General features: G+C 38.3%; 1 protein-coding gene across 5 annotated transcripts in view; it reads left to right on the forward strand.

The window, feature by feature from the left end:
- The window catches only part of ALMS1 (ALMS1 centrosome and basal body associated protein), a 214,362-nt gene that overhangs the window by 16,922 nt on the left and 181,110 nt on the right, over positions 1–16,330 (forward strand). For 4 of the 5 annotated variants that reach the window (XM_044261390.1, XM_044261388.1, XM_044261389.1 and 1 more), the window contains exon 2: positions 9,667–9,792. In XM_044261390.1, coding sequence (XP_044117325.1) covers positions 9,667–9,792 — 126 coding nt within the window. Of the gene's footprint in view, positions 1–9,666; positions 9,793–16,330 lie in introns of those variants that run through there. The other variant, XM_044261391.1, reaches the window with a different exon arrangement.

Genomic DNA, 16,330 nt, shown 5'->3' on the forward strand with positions numbered 1-16,330 from the left:
TCCTCCTGTGCATCCCTGTTGTTAAACACCTTTTCTGCTATTCCCACTAACTCAGATTCTTTCCTTTAAATCCTTCAATTTTCTGAAGTTTCCTCCTTATATCTGGGGCTGACTGACTGGCCAAAGGAAGATCGTCTAAATGAGCTATTGTGCAACTTCTCTGAAGTTTACCTCAAGTTGTCTAGCTTAGGTAAACAAACATTTACTTTTACATCTCTGTAAGTTACAGATAACTTAAGAAAAAGTTTCCCTAGTCTGGAAGAGCAAACGTTACAGAACCAGTAATGCTTAAAATAAGACAAAACATAGAGACACAACATTACTGGGCGCCTGGGTGGCTGCCTTCAGCTCAGGTCATGATCTCAGAGTCCTGGGATCGAGTCCCGCATCGGGCTCTCTGCTCAGGAGGGAGCCTGCCTCCTCCTCTCTCTCTGCCTGCCTCTCTGCCTGCTTGTGATCTCTCTCTGTCAAATAAATAAATAAAATCTTAAAAAAAAAGAGAGATAGAGAGAGAGACACTACATTATAAGTTTTCAGTTCATCTAGTGCCATGTTACTAATTCTGGTTTAGTCCGAATGCAGCTTTTACTTCTGTAAATTCTTACCCATTTCAGTTCCAGGATTTCAACATATCAGAGACCTGTATTTCTCCTGAAAATCTTCCCATATGAATTCCCTTTAAGGTGGAAGTCATTTTACAAGAGAATTCTTAGAAGGCAAATTTATGAACCAGTTAAGCACAAAACATGTTCACCAACAGATTTTAAAAGCACAAACCCAGTTCCAGCAACCAACGCTCTAGCATTTTATCCCATTTGGTTAAGACCTAGATGTCCAACAAATTTAATTCCATTTGTCATTCAAGCAAACCTTCACAGTTTCAGGTTACTATAGACTTTGAGAGCTACTTTAACAATTACCCATTAAAACCCTGAGACAGACAATTAACCATTGGTTTAGTCATTTCTTTGTTAACAGATTTTAACAAATAACATGAGCTTATTTGACCTTAAGTAAAAACTTTGAAGTTTCACATTTACTGCTGTTAACTCAAAAGACAAAAGACATGTTCATCCCAACAAACTTAAGCGAAAGGGTTCCCAGTTCCAGAGCTCATCAGCTCCTTGAGAGAAGCAGATGCCATGCTTTCCTGCCAGCAAGGGGGGAGGGCTTAGGCAGTCCACATCCCGCCAGAGAAGACAGGAACTTCCCCAAAACAAAGGGAGCTTTGGCAGCTGCTTGGGAATATTATTTAAAGTCTCTGTCTTGAGTTAGACTAACCACAGTTGGCTCCAGTTATAGCCATTAAAAGTCAGAGTCCCCTCACTCTCTGCTTGCCCCATTTCTTCGAACACAGCAAACAACACAGCAGACTTCAAAAAGACAAGACAAAGACAACTGTACGCCCAGCGGTCCTTACCCAGAACCTGACACTTTCCTGATCTTCTGTCCGTCTAGGGGTACTTGAACCCCCCTGACCGCCCGGGGGACTCGAAACCCCCAGTGATTGCCTAGGGGGACTCGAATGCCTGGGGGACTAGAACCCCAGACCATCTAGGGGGACTCGAACCCCCTGGCGATCTACCAGTGGAGGGAAGGGGCGTCCCTGCATTCACTCCAGCCCTGGGGAGTATGGCTGTGTCCAGCTTCTCCCCGGTGGGCCATACCATGGAGCTCTGCAACCAAACAGACAGGATCCTGAGATCTTACCTCCAGAGGCTTTTCCCCAGAAATTCTGATGCTGGCTCAATTCTCGTAGTTTGATCCCAGATGAGCCCCCAGTGTTAGGGTCTGTAATCAAAGGAGCGAGACTGATACAAAGCAAAAGTCAAGCAAAGCTTTATTTCACACCAAGCATTGAGATTCAAACCGACCAGTCGGGGCTGTCTCTTACAAAGGGGCAACGACCCTTCCCAGCCTCACAGACTAACTTTTATAGAGGTGGTTGAGTCTGGCTTATACACAGGTGGCCAATGAGATTGCAATACACAGGGAATACTGCACAGTCATGCTAGGTTGGCAATACGGGTGGCCAATTGAATTTCAACTTACCATAGTAAATATATGTGTGCCCTACTGATTGGATGTCTCCACCTGGCCTGGCCCACCCTTGTATCTGGGCTTTGCAAGTAAGTTCCTCTGGGTGGGGCAGGGTCAATCTAAGTTTACAACCAAATGGCTCCCTCTGGCTAACTAGGCCCTTACAGCATGTAGCTGTCCAGTTTTCCCAGCCCTATTTGTTTTTTTTGTTTTTTTTTTTTTTAAGATTTTTATTTATTTATTTGATAGACAGAGATCACAAGTAGGCAGAGAGGCAGGCAGAGAGAGAGGGGGAAGCAGGCTCCCTGCTAAGCAGAGAGCCCGATGTGGGGCTCGATCCCAGGACCCTGAGATCATGACCTGAGCTGAAGGCAGAGGCAGAGGCTTAAACCACTGAGCCACCCAGGCGCCCCATCCAGCCCTATTTGTTGAAGAGACTTTTTCCCATTACATATTCTTGCTTCCTTTGTCAAACATTAACTGATCATATAATCAGTTTGTATTTATTATTAATATAATAATATTAATGGGCTCTCTATTTTGTTCCATTGATCTGTGTATTGTTTTTGTTTTGTTTTGTTTTGTTTTTGGTGCCAGTACCATACTGTTTTGATTATTATAGCTTTGCAGTATATCTTGAAATCTGTTTTTGAGTTACCTCCAGTTTTGTTTTTCTTTTTCAAGATTACTTTGGCTATTTAGGGTCTTTTGTGGTTCCATACAAATTTTAGGATTATTTGTTCTATTTCTATGAGAAGTATTAGTGTTATTTTGATAGGGATTGCGTTAAATCTGTAGATTGCTTTGGGTGGTATGGACATTTTAACAATACTGGTTCTTCTTATCCATGGGCATAGAATATCTTTCATTTGTGTTGTCTTTAATTTCTTCCATTGGTGTTTTATAGTTTTCAGAGAACCAAGTCTTTTACCTCCTTGGTTAAATTTATTCTTAGGCATTTTATTATGTTTTTCTATGTTTCATCTTGATAATTACTATAGGTACTCTACCTCTTTTTTGATTGTTTGCAAGTAAATCTTTTTAGTCTGTCCTTTAATTTTCAACCTGTTTGTCTTTTTGGGCCTAAAGTGTGTCTCCTCTAGAAAGCATACAGTTGAATCTTCTTTTTCATGCAGTCTAACACAACATAGCCTCTGATTGGATTATTTAGTTCACTCACATGTTTGGATTTATTTCTATTTAACTTTTTAATATGTCTCCTGTATGTTTTGATCCTTTAGTCCTCCTTATATTGCCACCTTTTGTATTAAGTAGATAATTTTATCTTATTCTGATTTTTAAAATTATTATTCTTGAGTTATTTTTAGGGCTTACTTTCATATTAACTTATCAGAATCTGCTTCAGATTCATTAGGACTTAGCGCCAATGACATTTAGAAACTGTATCCCCAGATATGTCCATTCTCTATCCCCTTTTTAATGCTATTAACTGTGAGGCATAGGTCTGTATGTGTTACATACACAGCAATATATTGTTATATTTAGAACTTCATAAATCTTATTTTTTTTTTGAAGATTCTGGCAGGAGGGAGAATAACAACTATATATTTGTAGAGATTGATATACTAACCTTCTCATTTTCCCTTTTTTGTACTCATTTCTTCCCTTCTTTTGAGTTATTATTATGTGGTGTTATTTCCTTACTCCATTGCGACTCTATTCCTATTATCTCCTTTGTGGTATCATTATCAAATATATTTCTGTGTTATAGCCCAACAATATGGTTAGATACATTTTGTTTCATACAGTAGCTTTTTATTTTATTTTTTAAAAGATTTTACTTATTTGTTTGAGACTGAGAGAGCACAAGTAGGGAGGAGGATTGGAAGGAGAGAGAGAAGTAGATTCCCTGCTGAGTAGGGAACATGACATGGGGCTCAATCCCAGGACCTTGAGATCATGACCTGAGCCAAAGGCAGATGCCCAACTGATTGAGCCACTCAGGTGCCCCTACAGTTCCTTTTTAAATCAGTGAAAGGAAGAAGGGAGAATAAATACATAATTATACTATCTTTCGCAGTTGCCTACAAAATTGCTTTGATTGCCTTTTTGTTGTGTTCCATAAATTTGAATTACTTGCTGGTTGTCACTTGCTTTCAACCTGAAGAACTTCCCTTTATATTTCCTGTAAAACCGGATTGTGATCAACAGATCTTCTGATCTTCTGTTTGGTTTATCTCGGGCTTAAATTTTTTCTTTTTTTTTTCCCTTTTATTTTATTTTTATTTATTTTTAAATTAACATATAATGATTATTGGTTTCAGAGGTACAGATCTGTGATTCATCAGTCTTATATAATACCCAGTGCTCATTATATCATGTGCCCTCCTTAATGTCCATCACCCTGTTACCCCATCCCTCCATCCCTAACCCCTTCCAACAACTCTCAGTTTGATTCCCATGATTAAGAGTCTCATACAGTTTGTCTCCAACTCTGGTTTCATCTTGTTTTATTTTTTCCTCTCTTCCCCTATGATCCTCTGTTTTGTTTCTTAAATTCCATATAGAAGTGAGATCATATGATAATTATCTTTCTGTTACTGATTTATTTTGCTTAGCATAATATTCTCTATTTCCATTTATACGTTGCAAATGGCAAGATTTCATTTTTTGATGGCTGAGTAATATTCCATTTTTGTGTGTGTGTGTGTGTGTGTGTGTGTGTATGTATACCACATCTTCTTTATTCATTCATCTGTCGATGGACATCTAGGCTCTTTCCATAGTTTGGTTATTGTAGTTTGGTATAGTAGTGCATTTGCTGGGCTGTAGGGGAGCTCTGTTTTCAACTTTTTGAGGAACCTGTTTACTGTTTTCCAGAGTGGCTGGACCAGCTTGCATTCCCACACAAATTCTTTTAGTCCTGGAAAATTTTTTTTTTTTTTTTAAGATTTTAGTTATTTATTTGGCAGAGATCAAAAGTAGGCAGAGAGGCAGGCAGAGAGAGAGGGGGGGGAAAGCAGGCTTCCTGCTGAGTAGAGAGCCTGATGTGGGGCTCGATCCCAGGACCCTGGGATAATGATCTGAGCCGAAGATAGAGACTGTAACCCACTGAGTCACCCAAGCGCCCCTAGTCCTGGAAGCTTTTTATCTCTTCTTCTATTTTGAATGACTTCTAGCTGGATAAAGTACTTTTGGCTGTATATTTTTCTCATTTAGCACCCTGAATATATCATGCCAGTCCTCTGTGGTCTGGCAAGTCTCTGTGGATAGGTCTGCTGCCATTCTAATGTTTCTACCCTTGTAGGTTATGGACTGATTGTCCCAAGCTGCTTTCAGGATTTTCTCTTTGTCTCTGAGATTTGCATGTTTCACTATTACATGTCAAGTTGTAGAACTATTTTTATTGATTTTGAGAGGGTTCTCTGTGTCTCCTGGACTTGAATGCCTGTCTTCTTCCCTCGGTTAGGGCCCCCCCTTTCCTTTTCTGGGATCCCAATTATTTCAATATTGTTTTGCTTTATGGTATCATTTATCTCTTGAATTCTACCTTCATGATCCAGTAGTTTATCGCTCTTTCTTCTCTGTCATTTTGTCTTCTATATCACTAATTCTTTCTTTGCCTCATTTATCCTAGAGTCTTCAATTTTTATTGCCTCTCATTAATAACCTTTTTTATTTTGACTTGATTAGATTTTAGTTCTTTTGTCTCTCCAGAAAGGAATTCTTTTAGTATGTTTATAATTGTTATTCTGAACTCCAGTTCTGACTTCTTACTTACCTCTGTACGGATTAGATCCCTGGCAATAAGTACTGCCTCTTGTTCTATTTTTTGAGGTGAGTTTTTCTGTCTTGTCATTCTGTCTCGTAGAAAGTGTATGCTTTTCGATTTGTAGGATATTATTCTTTTTTTACATCTCTGGTTGAGTTTGTAGGTGTTCAGAATGATATGATAGCTATCTAGATGAATTCCTGGGACTAGAAGAAACTAAGGTCTCCTACTCCTCTGCTATCTTGGACTATCTTCTGCTTTTTTTTTTTTTTCTTTTTCTTTTTAATATATGCCTTTACAGTGGTAAATTTCCCTTTAGCACTGCTTTTGCTGAATCCCATAAGTTTTGGTATTTTGTGTCTTCATATTCATTTGTGTCAAAGTTGTTTTTGTTTTTGTTTTTCCCTTGTGACTTCTTGTTTGATTTATTGTATTTTTTTTTTTAAAGCATATAGTGTTTAATTTCCATATGTTTGTGGAAATTTCCAGTTTTTTCTGTGCCATTGATTTCTAGTTTCATTCCATTGTGATTGGAAAAGACATTGTATTTCAGGCTTCTTTAGTTTGTTAAGACTTTTGTGGCCTAAAATGTTCTATCCTAAAGAATGTTCCATATGTACTTGAAAAAAATGTATATTCCGGCGGGGGGTGGGGCCTGGGTGGCTCAGTTGTTAAGTGTTTGCCTTCCACTCTGGTCATGATCCCAGAGTCCTGGGATTGAGCCCCACATCGGGCTCCCTGCTCAGCAGGAAGCCTGCTTCTCCCTCTCCCACTCCTTGTGTTCCCTCTCTTGCTGTCTCTCTCTGTGTCAAATAAATAAAATCTTTTAAAAAAAGTATATTCTGCTGTTTTTAGGTGGAGTTTTCTGTATATGTGTTAGGTCTAGTTGGTCTATAGTGTTGTTCACTTTATTTACGTATTGTTCTTCCATATGGTGGTTTTATCCATTATTGAAAGTGAGGTATTGAAGTCTTTTAATATACTGTGTTGCTGTATATTTCTCCTTCAAGTTTTTAAAAATTTGCCTTATTGGTTTGGGAGCTCTAAGATTGGGTCCACAAATATTTGTAATTGTTGCATCTTCTTGGTGATTTGACCCTTTTATGGTTTTATAGTGTCCTTTGTCTCATAACAGTTTTTTATTTAAAATCTGTTTCATTTGAATTTGGTATACCTACTCCTTTGCTCTTTTGGTTACTATTTGCATGGAATATCCTTTTCCATCCTTTCACTTTCAGCCTATATGTGTCCTTAGATCTCATAGGCAGCATGTATTTGGAAGACTACTAACCTTTAATATTAAAAAACTATTCAGGGAAGGGCTCTTTCAAGCTGTTAATTTATGCCAAAAAAACACATTTAATCTCAGATGAAGAGTTGATGACACCTGCTTAGCTTTGAAGCATTCATCTTAAGAATCCTTTAAATATTTGGGTTATAGTCAGAGGCAGTAGTGGGAAAGTTGATCAATCATATGGGAATGTATTAATTAGTTTTCTTGATGATGTCTAAACAGGTGATAAAAATAGGAAGTTCTGGGGAATGGATTTTCTTTTTTTTTTTTAATATTTTTTATTTATTTGACAGACAGAGATCACAAGTAGGCAGAGAAGCAGGCAGAGAGAGATGGGGAAGCAGGCTCCCTGCTGAGCAGAGAGCACAATGATCTATCCCAGGACCCTGGGATCATGACCTGAGTGGAAGGCAGAGGCCTTAACCCACCGAGCCACCCAGGCGCCCCGGGATTGGATTTTCTAATAAGAGCTTTTAGCATTTAATTTTTAGGTTTTCTTTAAACTGATAAAACTAAGGGGGGAATGGTTGTTTTCTCATACATTGAGTTAGTTCTCAAAGTGCTAGTTTCTTAATATTGTATCATTACTAATATCCTAAAGAATTGAACTCTCTTTTTATAAGCTGTTGTGAAGCAACTCTTTTCAAAGGCAAGACCCCATGGTCTACAGCAAGCATTATTTAGCTGCAGTGACTAGCCATTTTAAACATTTATGTTGGGATTCTTTCCTGGAGAGCTCAAAGAAGACTGTGCTAGAACTTTGGTTGTATTGTTACATATTTAGGTATTTCAGATGTCCAGAATGCATTTGCAAAACAGTTTTCTTTATTTTTTATTCTTTGTCCCTTAAACATTGCCATTGAAGCAAGATGTATGTGATCCATGGTACTCTACCTTTAGAGAAAAACCTCTGGGAAGAATTGATATCTTAGAAATCGCTTTAGTTATTGAATAGATTTTAAACAAGCTGGCCTTTCTGTAACCAAAAATACATTGTTATAAGTTCTCTCTGCAAAAGTGTTTTTTGAGTGTAGTAACAATGTTTTAAATCTGGAAAAAATCTGATGACCTTGGATTTCCTTCAGAGGCTCTTTCACAATTGTGGTTATTTTTTTTTTTTTTTTTTTAAGATTTTATTTATTTATTTGACAGAGAGAGATCACAAGTAGGCAGAGAGGCAGGCAGAGAGAGAGAGAGGAGGAAGCAGGCTCCCTGCTGAGCAGAGAACCCGATGCGGGACTCGATCCCAGGACCCTGAGATCATGACCTGAGCCGAAGGCAGCGGCTTAACCCACTGAGCCACCCAGGCGCCCCCACAATTGTGGTTATTAATAATTTTTAGTATTCATCTTTTCTTGGCTTATAACTGCCTGTTTTACTTTTATAACTTCTTCCCTTTTCATGGACATTGTGTGTTTATATCTTTGAGGATCTAAGATACTCATTTTAAAGTTTTTTGAAAGTATAGTTTGTAATTGCATTTTTATTAGCAGGAGTGTTTTGTTGTTGTTGTTGTTGTTTTCTCTTTTGGTGTACCCTTCACTACCTGGTGTTTTTGTGGTTGTCTTTACTTTGCCCCTTGTGGCTGCTTTTTAAAGAAGAGGTCTTATATTGAAGCTTCGGGTTTTTGTTTTCCAGGGATATTGGAGAAAATCTCAGGAATCAGTCTCTGAACCAGTGGGTGACTTGACCTAGCTCATTTTTGTTTGATTGCCTTGGATCTTTTCCATTTGCATTGCTTCAGCCTTGAGCTGTAGTCACAGCTTTTACTGCTTCCTTTCACAGTTGAGGGACCCCTGCTCTAACCCCTGATCTCACAAAATAGCCTGATGTTTGTTCCCATGGTCTCCACCATGAGTTGATTTTAGTCCCTATTGTTAGGGTTCATTTCTTAGGTGTCTCAAATAGTAAGATTTTAAAGTTAGTAACTTGCTTGTTTCTGCTTGCTTCTTTTACTTCTAGGGGTAAAGGAGGTTAAAAAACTGCCCTGGTTTATTGGAAAGTATGTTGAGTTCTAACTGGATAACCTTAAGACTGTTTTTAAATTTTTATCTTTTTAAGGATTTGTTTATTTATTTTGGAGAGAGAGAGAAAGAGAGCGTGTGTGAGCATGCATGTGTGAGGGCAGCGGGAAAGGGGCAAAGAGAGAGAGGGAGAGAATTGCAAGCGGACTTTGTGCTCAGCATAGAGCCTGACACTGGACTGGATATTAGGACCCTGAGGTCATGACCTGAGGTGAAATGAAGAGTTGGTAATCAACTGAGTCACCCAGCTGCTCCTGTTCTTTATTTTTAAGTTAAGGTAGTAATTTGGACAATGGTTGTGGAGTTGAAATGTTATATATATATATATATATATATATATATATATATACACACACACACACACACACACACTTTGGACAATGGTTGTGGAGTTGAAATGTTATATATATATACACACACACACACACACACACACACACACACACACATACACACACATACACATTTGAAAATGCTTTAGAAACTGAGAAGTACAAGCTAAAGTTTAGATTTTATTATTATCTAATAACAATGATTGTGTCACTACTCTATTTAAATCTGCTTTTGATTTTCAGGTTGTTCCATTGACCTGTCATGTATGGCAACAGCCACTATATCAAGGCAATAGTAGGACACAGATTTCTAATACTACTGTGCTCTCTGTGGAAAAAACAGCTCGGTGGAGGCCTAAGGCTGATCAGGTGTGTCTTGTGTAACTAGAAAACTATTTTTCTCTTCATAAGCAGCATGAGAAATTCTGATTTAGCTGTTAAGAATAGTAAGAGGGGATTTAGAGAGGAGAAGGGATTTGGGGGAAATTGGAAGGGGATGTGAACATGAGAGACTATCGACTCTGAAAAACAATCTGAGGGGTTTGAAGTGGCGGGGAGTGGGGGTGGGAGGTTGGGGGAACCAGGTGGTAGGCATTAGAGAGAGCACGGATTGCATGGAGCACTGGGTGTGGTGCAAAAATAATGAATACTGTTATGCTGAAAATAAAAAATAAAAGAATAGTAAGAGGTGAATTACTTTAATATTCATTTTTCTAATAGATCTTTAATAATTTTAATTATGTAGACTAGCTAATTCAGTTTCTTTTTTATCTCAGGACTCCTTTACATTCTTTGTAAGTATTTTAAGCATCTTTTGTTCATAAGGATTATCTATATTGATATTTAGCTTACTAGAAATTAAAACATTTAAAAATATTTTAAAAATAATAAACCCATTATATATTAGCATAAATAATATATTTTAAAAATGAGAAATAACTTTTTATTTTTTAAAGATTATTTATTTATTTATCTCCTCTGAGCAGAGAGCCCGATGTGGGGCTCAATCCCTGGACTGTGAGGTCATGACATGAGCCGAAGGCAGAGGCTTAAGCCAGTGAGGCACCCATGTGCCCTGAAAAATAACTATTTTCCAAGACAAAAAAATTAGTTGAAAGAGTGACATTGTTTTACATTTTTGTGTATCTCTTTAATGACAGGCATAATGAAAGATGGTGTATTAGACAGGATTCTCTAGAAAAACAAAACTGATAGGAGACATACATACATACATGTATATACACGCACACATAAAATAAGGAATTTGCTCTTGTGATGGCTGAGAATTCTAAGCTCTGCAACCTGGAGACTGAGGAGAGGTGATAGTATAGTCGTAATCTGAATCCAAAGGCCTGAGAACCAGGCCTTTACACTGGTGTAAGTTCTATTCTGAACCCAAATCTAAAGGCAGGAGAAGACCAGCCTTAAGACCATCAGGCAGAGAGAGTGAATTCTGTTTTTTTTGCTCAGCCTTTTGTTCCATTCAGGCCTTTAATGGATTGGATGAAGCTTGCCCACAGTAGAAAGAGTAATCTGCTTTACTCAATCTGTGGACAAATGTTAGACATAGAGACATACAGAATAATGTTTAACCAAATATCTGGTCATCTGGTGGTTTAGCCAAGTTGACACATAAAATTAACCATCACAGGGGTAACTGGGTGGCTCAGTGGGTTAAAGCCTCTGCCTTCGACTCAGGTCATGATCCCAGGGTTCTGGGATCGAGTCCCGCATCGGGCTCTCTGCTCAGCAGGGAGCCTACTTACCCCCCTCTCCCTGCCTGCCTTTCTGCCTACTTGTGATCTCTGTCTGTCAAATGAGTAAATAAAATCTTAAAAAAAAAATTAACCATCACAGTTGGAGTCTTATATCTGTTTGTGCATTTAGTCTGCTGGGATACATTGAAGTATGTGAAAAAAAATCTGGCCTTGCGTAGATGGAGCTGCACGAAGATATCCTGAGAGAATGTCTGTGATGGCCAGCGATCTTTGGACCATACTTTGAGTACTAATCTAGAGTATAGTCATGAATTTAGAAGAGATGGAAAACTAGGGAGCAGATAGGAAAGAAGCTTACATATGTTTGCTGGAGGAAAAAAAAATGCAACCTTATTCGTAATGGTTAAATATTTAAGGTTGATTATCTAATAACTTGGTTATCAGTTTTTTTCTGGTACCTTCCATTTCCCCTAAATTGCAGTGATTATCCATTTGATGCAAGATATGGAGGAAGGAGATTTGCTATCATCAGGGGAAAAAAGGGGGTTAAAAGAAATCTTGACTGGAAAGTGCATAGGATTCTGGGACCTTTAAATGGAAGGGGAATTGCGTGCCCCAGAATTTGTTGAAGTCCTAATCCCCAGTATTTTAGAAGGTTTCCTTGTTTGAAAATAGGGTGATTGCAAATATAACTTAGAGCATACTGAAGTATGGTAGGCCCTTAATCCAATATAACTGATATCCTTATAAGAGAGGAGAACGGCATGTGTAAGAGACACACACAGGAAGAAGTCAGCCTTGTGAAGGCAGAGGCAGAAAATGGAGATACACTGTCCCAGGCCAAAGAATGCCTGGGGCTATCTGAGGGAAGAGGTAAAGAAGGAGCCTGCCTGGAGGCTTTGGGTGGAGCATGGCCCTGCCAGCACCGATTCCAGACTTCTAGCCTCCACACCTCTAGCCTGTGAGAAAATAAATTTCTGTTGTTTTGAACCCCCCAATTTGTGTAACTTTGTTATGGCAGTCCTAGGAAATGAATATAGGGATATATCCCCAAATAGTTTCATATTCTCTGAGGACATATTTATGTAGAGTGTGGTCCAAAAATAGATGTCTTCCCCTTTTGTCCCTGTCTTATGATACTATATACCATGGGTAGATCCTGTAGCTCTTTATTTCTGCCTTTATGCCTGGGTTCCTCAGCCTAGCAGGAGCATTATGCCATTTTTTAATTCCCTTACCTCCCTCTTGTTATTCTGTTTCTTCATCTTTGTTGCTGTTATCTGAGTTACCTCTCTTTATTCATGGGAAACTATAGCTTTTGCTGCCCTGTTCTCAGTTTCTTTCACTTCAGCTTACATTACCCATGTAGTGCCTAAAGCTCCTGGATCTTTGATCTAACCTTCACAGATCTTTTCCTCTACTTCTCCTCCTACACTTCTGCTCCTACTACGTTATTATCTGATGATCACAGTCTAGACCATGTCACCTCCAGCAACTGAGTACAAATGTCTCATCCTCTCTTCCCCTCCAGCTGCTATTTGGTTTAATATTCTGCTCCTTGTTAAATGAAATTTTCAGGAATTTTCTCTCTCTGTTTCCTGCTACGTTAACCTTATTGATGTATAATTTAAATACAGCAATCCTCTTCTAGGTATACAGTTTGATGAGCTTTGGCACATATTTACATTCATATAACCACTACCACATTTGAGATATACAAGATTGTCATGACCCTGGAAAGGTTCCCTTGTGCCTCGATATATAACTAGTCATGTCCCCATCCTTAGTCCCTGGCAACCACTGATCTGATTTCTGTCCCTATAGTTTTGCCCTTTCAGAATTGAAGTGTATAGGTTTTTGAGACTGGCTTCTTTCACTTAGCACCTGCTTTTGAGATTTATCCATATTGTATGAATTAATAGTTTGTTCTTTTTAATTTTTTATTGCTGAGTAGTATTCCATACAGGTAAAGGTTTTTGGCAGACAAAAGGCTTCATTCTCTTGGTAAATACTTAGCAATGAGATTGCTGTCTGATAAAGTAATTATATGTTTAATGTTATGAGAACATACTAAACTGTTTTCCAAAGTGGCTGTACTGATTTGCCTTCTCCCATAATATATGAGAGTTCTAGTTGATTTGTATCCTTGCCAGCTCTTGGTATTGCCAGTAGTTGTGTTTTAAAATTTTTAATCATTTTTTTTTAAAGATTTTATTTATTTATTTGACAGACAGAGATCACAAGCAGACAGAGAGGCAGGCAGAGAGAGGGAGAGGAGGAAGCAGGCTCCCTGCAGAGCAGAGAGCCCGATGCGGGACTCGATCCCAGGACCCTGAGATCATGACCTGAGCCAAAGGCAGCGGCTTAACCCACTGAGCCACCCAGGCGCCCAGTTTTTAACCATTTTATACATAGGTGTATTATGGTGTCTCATTGTGGTTTTAGTATGCATTTTGCTAATGACTAATGATACTTTACATCTTTTTGTGTGCTTATTTGCCACCTATGTTTCCTCTTTGACGTAGGGTCTTTTAAAATCTTTCCCCCATTTTTAATGGTTTATTTATTCCATTTGTTGAGTTTGGAAGTTCTTTATAAATTCTGGATGCAAGTCCTATATCAAATGTGTATTTTGTAAGTTTTTCTTTGAATTCTATGTATCAGGATGCCTGGGTGGCTCAGTTGGTTAAGCCTCTGTCTGCTTTAAGCTCAGGTCATGATCCCAGGGTGCAGAGATTGAACCCTGAATTGGGCTCCCTGCTCAGTGGGTTGTCTGCTTCTCCCTCTACCACTCCCCCTGCTGTGCTCTCTCTGTCTGTCTGTCTCTGACAAATAAATAAATAAATAAATAAATAAAATCTTTTTAAAAAACCCACATAAAAAATGAATTCTGTGCCTCTTTTGAAGAGCAGAAGCTTTGATTTTGATGAAGTTGTTGTATAGATTTGGGTTTTTTTTTTTAGTGGTTTGTATTGTTGTGTTCTGAGAAATTTTTTCCTAGTCTTGTGTCACAAAGATTTTGTTCTATATATTTTTCTAGAACAAGGTTTCTTAACCTTGGCCTTTTTGACATTTTGGGCTAGATAGTTCCTTATTGGGTGGAGCTGTCCTGTGTGTTATAGTGTTTAGCAGCATTCTTGACCATTCCCCACTAGATATCAGGAGTATTCCCCCGTGTTGTAACTGTGAAGCATGTCTCCAAATACTGCCAAATGTCCTGTGGTTGAGGGAAGAGGGAGTGTCAAAATTTTACCCAGTTGTGAACCCGTTTCTGAAGTTTCATAGTTGTAGATTTTACATTTATTATATATGATCCATTTTAGTTGGTTTTTGTATATGATGTGAAGTAAGGGTCCAGCTTTATTTTTTTACATAGGAGTATTTAATTGTCATTACAACACCATTTGCTGAAAATACTGTAACTTTTGTCTAATGCTTCTTTGGCATCTTTATAAAAAACAGATTGACTGTAAATGTGTTGGTCTATTTCTGGACTCTGTTCCATTGATTTATATGTCTGTCATGCCAGTCCCACACTTTTAATTATTATACTGTCCTAAAATCAGGTAGTGTAAGTTCTCCCACTTTGTTCCTCTTTTGAAAAATTGTTTTGTTTATGTTAGATTCTTGTAATTTCTGTATAAATTTAGGATCAGCTTCTCTATTAAAAAAGCCTGATGGGATTTTGATTAAGATTGCCTTGAAGGGCGCATGGGTGGCTCAGTGGGTTAAGCCTCTGCCTCTTGCTCAGGTCATGATCTCAGGGTCCTTGGATTGAGCCCCGCATTGGACTCTCTGCTCAGCAGGGAGCCTGCTTCCCCCTGTCTGCCTGCTTCTCTGCCTACTTTTGATCTCTCTCTGTCAAATAAATAAGTAAAATCTAAAAAAAAATAAAAAAGGTTGCCTTGAGTTATACGTCAGTTTGGAGAGAATTGACATCTTAATAATAGTTGAGTTCTCTAATCCACAAACTTAACAGTTCTTTCAGTTTCATTTAGGTGTTTATTTTTTTGTCAGTGTTTTGTTGTCTTCAGTGTAACAAACTTAACACGTGTTTGTGTTAGACTGACTTTTTTTTTAAACGTTGCTTTTATTAAGGTGTAATTAATCTTACTGATGTTTTTAAAAATTTCAGTTTCCTATTGATTACGAGTGTATGGAAATATAAATAACTGTATAAAGAACTTGTATCCAGTGACCTTGCTAATCACATTTACTTGTTTTAGTGGTAGACTTCTGTATATTTTTTTAGGATCCTGGCCCCCCCCCTTTTTTTTTGAGAAAAGGAGAGAGAGTAGAGAGGGGCAATGGGAGAGAGAGAGAGAGAAAGAATCCCAGGTAGGCTCCACACCCAGCGCAGAGCCTGTGGAGCTCGCTCACATGACCCTGAGATCATGACCTGAGTTGAAATCTAGAGTCAGACACTTCATCAACAGAGCAACCCAGGTCCTCTAGGACTTTCTAAGTCCTACAGTTATATCAACTGTAGTTTTTTCTCCTTTTTAATATATGTACCTTATATCACTGGTTAAGGTCTACTTATTATTTTACTTAATCTGCTTTGTGTTCTGACCTCAATTCTGTATAAGCAAATTTTGCTAACATTTGTGTAGCTGAATACAGTGAGCACTTTTCTGTGCTCATTTTAGCTATAGTAAATAGCATTTGTCACCATTAACCATTGCATAACTTCTTAAAATGGTTTCCTTTCTTAGATCCTACTCATTTTCTTTCTACTCTTCTGCTATTCTCTCTCAATTTCCTTTGCTGCTTTATCTTCCCCCTGTTAAACTTCAAAGTCAAAGGTTGCAAGCTGTGGGCCTGAATAATGGTTAAATGTGGTTTTCAGAAAAAAAAATTTTTTTTGGCACACTGTTTTTAAAATTTTGAAATAGAACACTTTAAAATATTTTATTTATTTATTTATTTGTCAGAGAGAGAGAGAGAGAACAAGCAGGCAGAGTGGCAGGCAGAGTCAGAGAGAGAAGCAGACTCCCTGCCAAGCAAGGAGTCTGATGCGGGACTTGATCCCAGGACTCTGGGTTGTCATGACCTGAGTCGAAGACAGTGGCTTAACCAACTGAGCCACTGAGGTGTCCCGAAACACTTTAAAGTGTGTATGCAGTGCATTTTGGCCACAGGTCCCAACACTCTAACTTCAGGCAGATTTACTCATTTCTCTTACTTCC

Source organism: Neovison vison, chromosome 8, assembly GCF_020171115.1.
Source record: "Neovison vison isolate M4711 chromosome 8, ASM_NN_V1, whole genome shotgun sequence".
NCBI lineage: Eukaryota > Metazoa > Chordata > Mammalia > Carnivora > Mustelidae > Neogale > Neogale vison.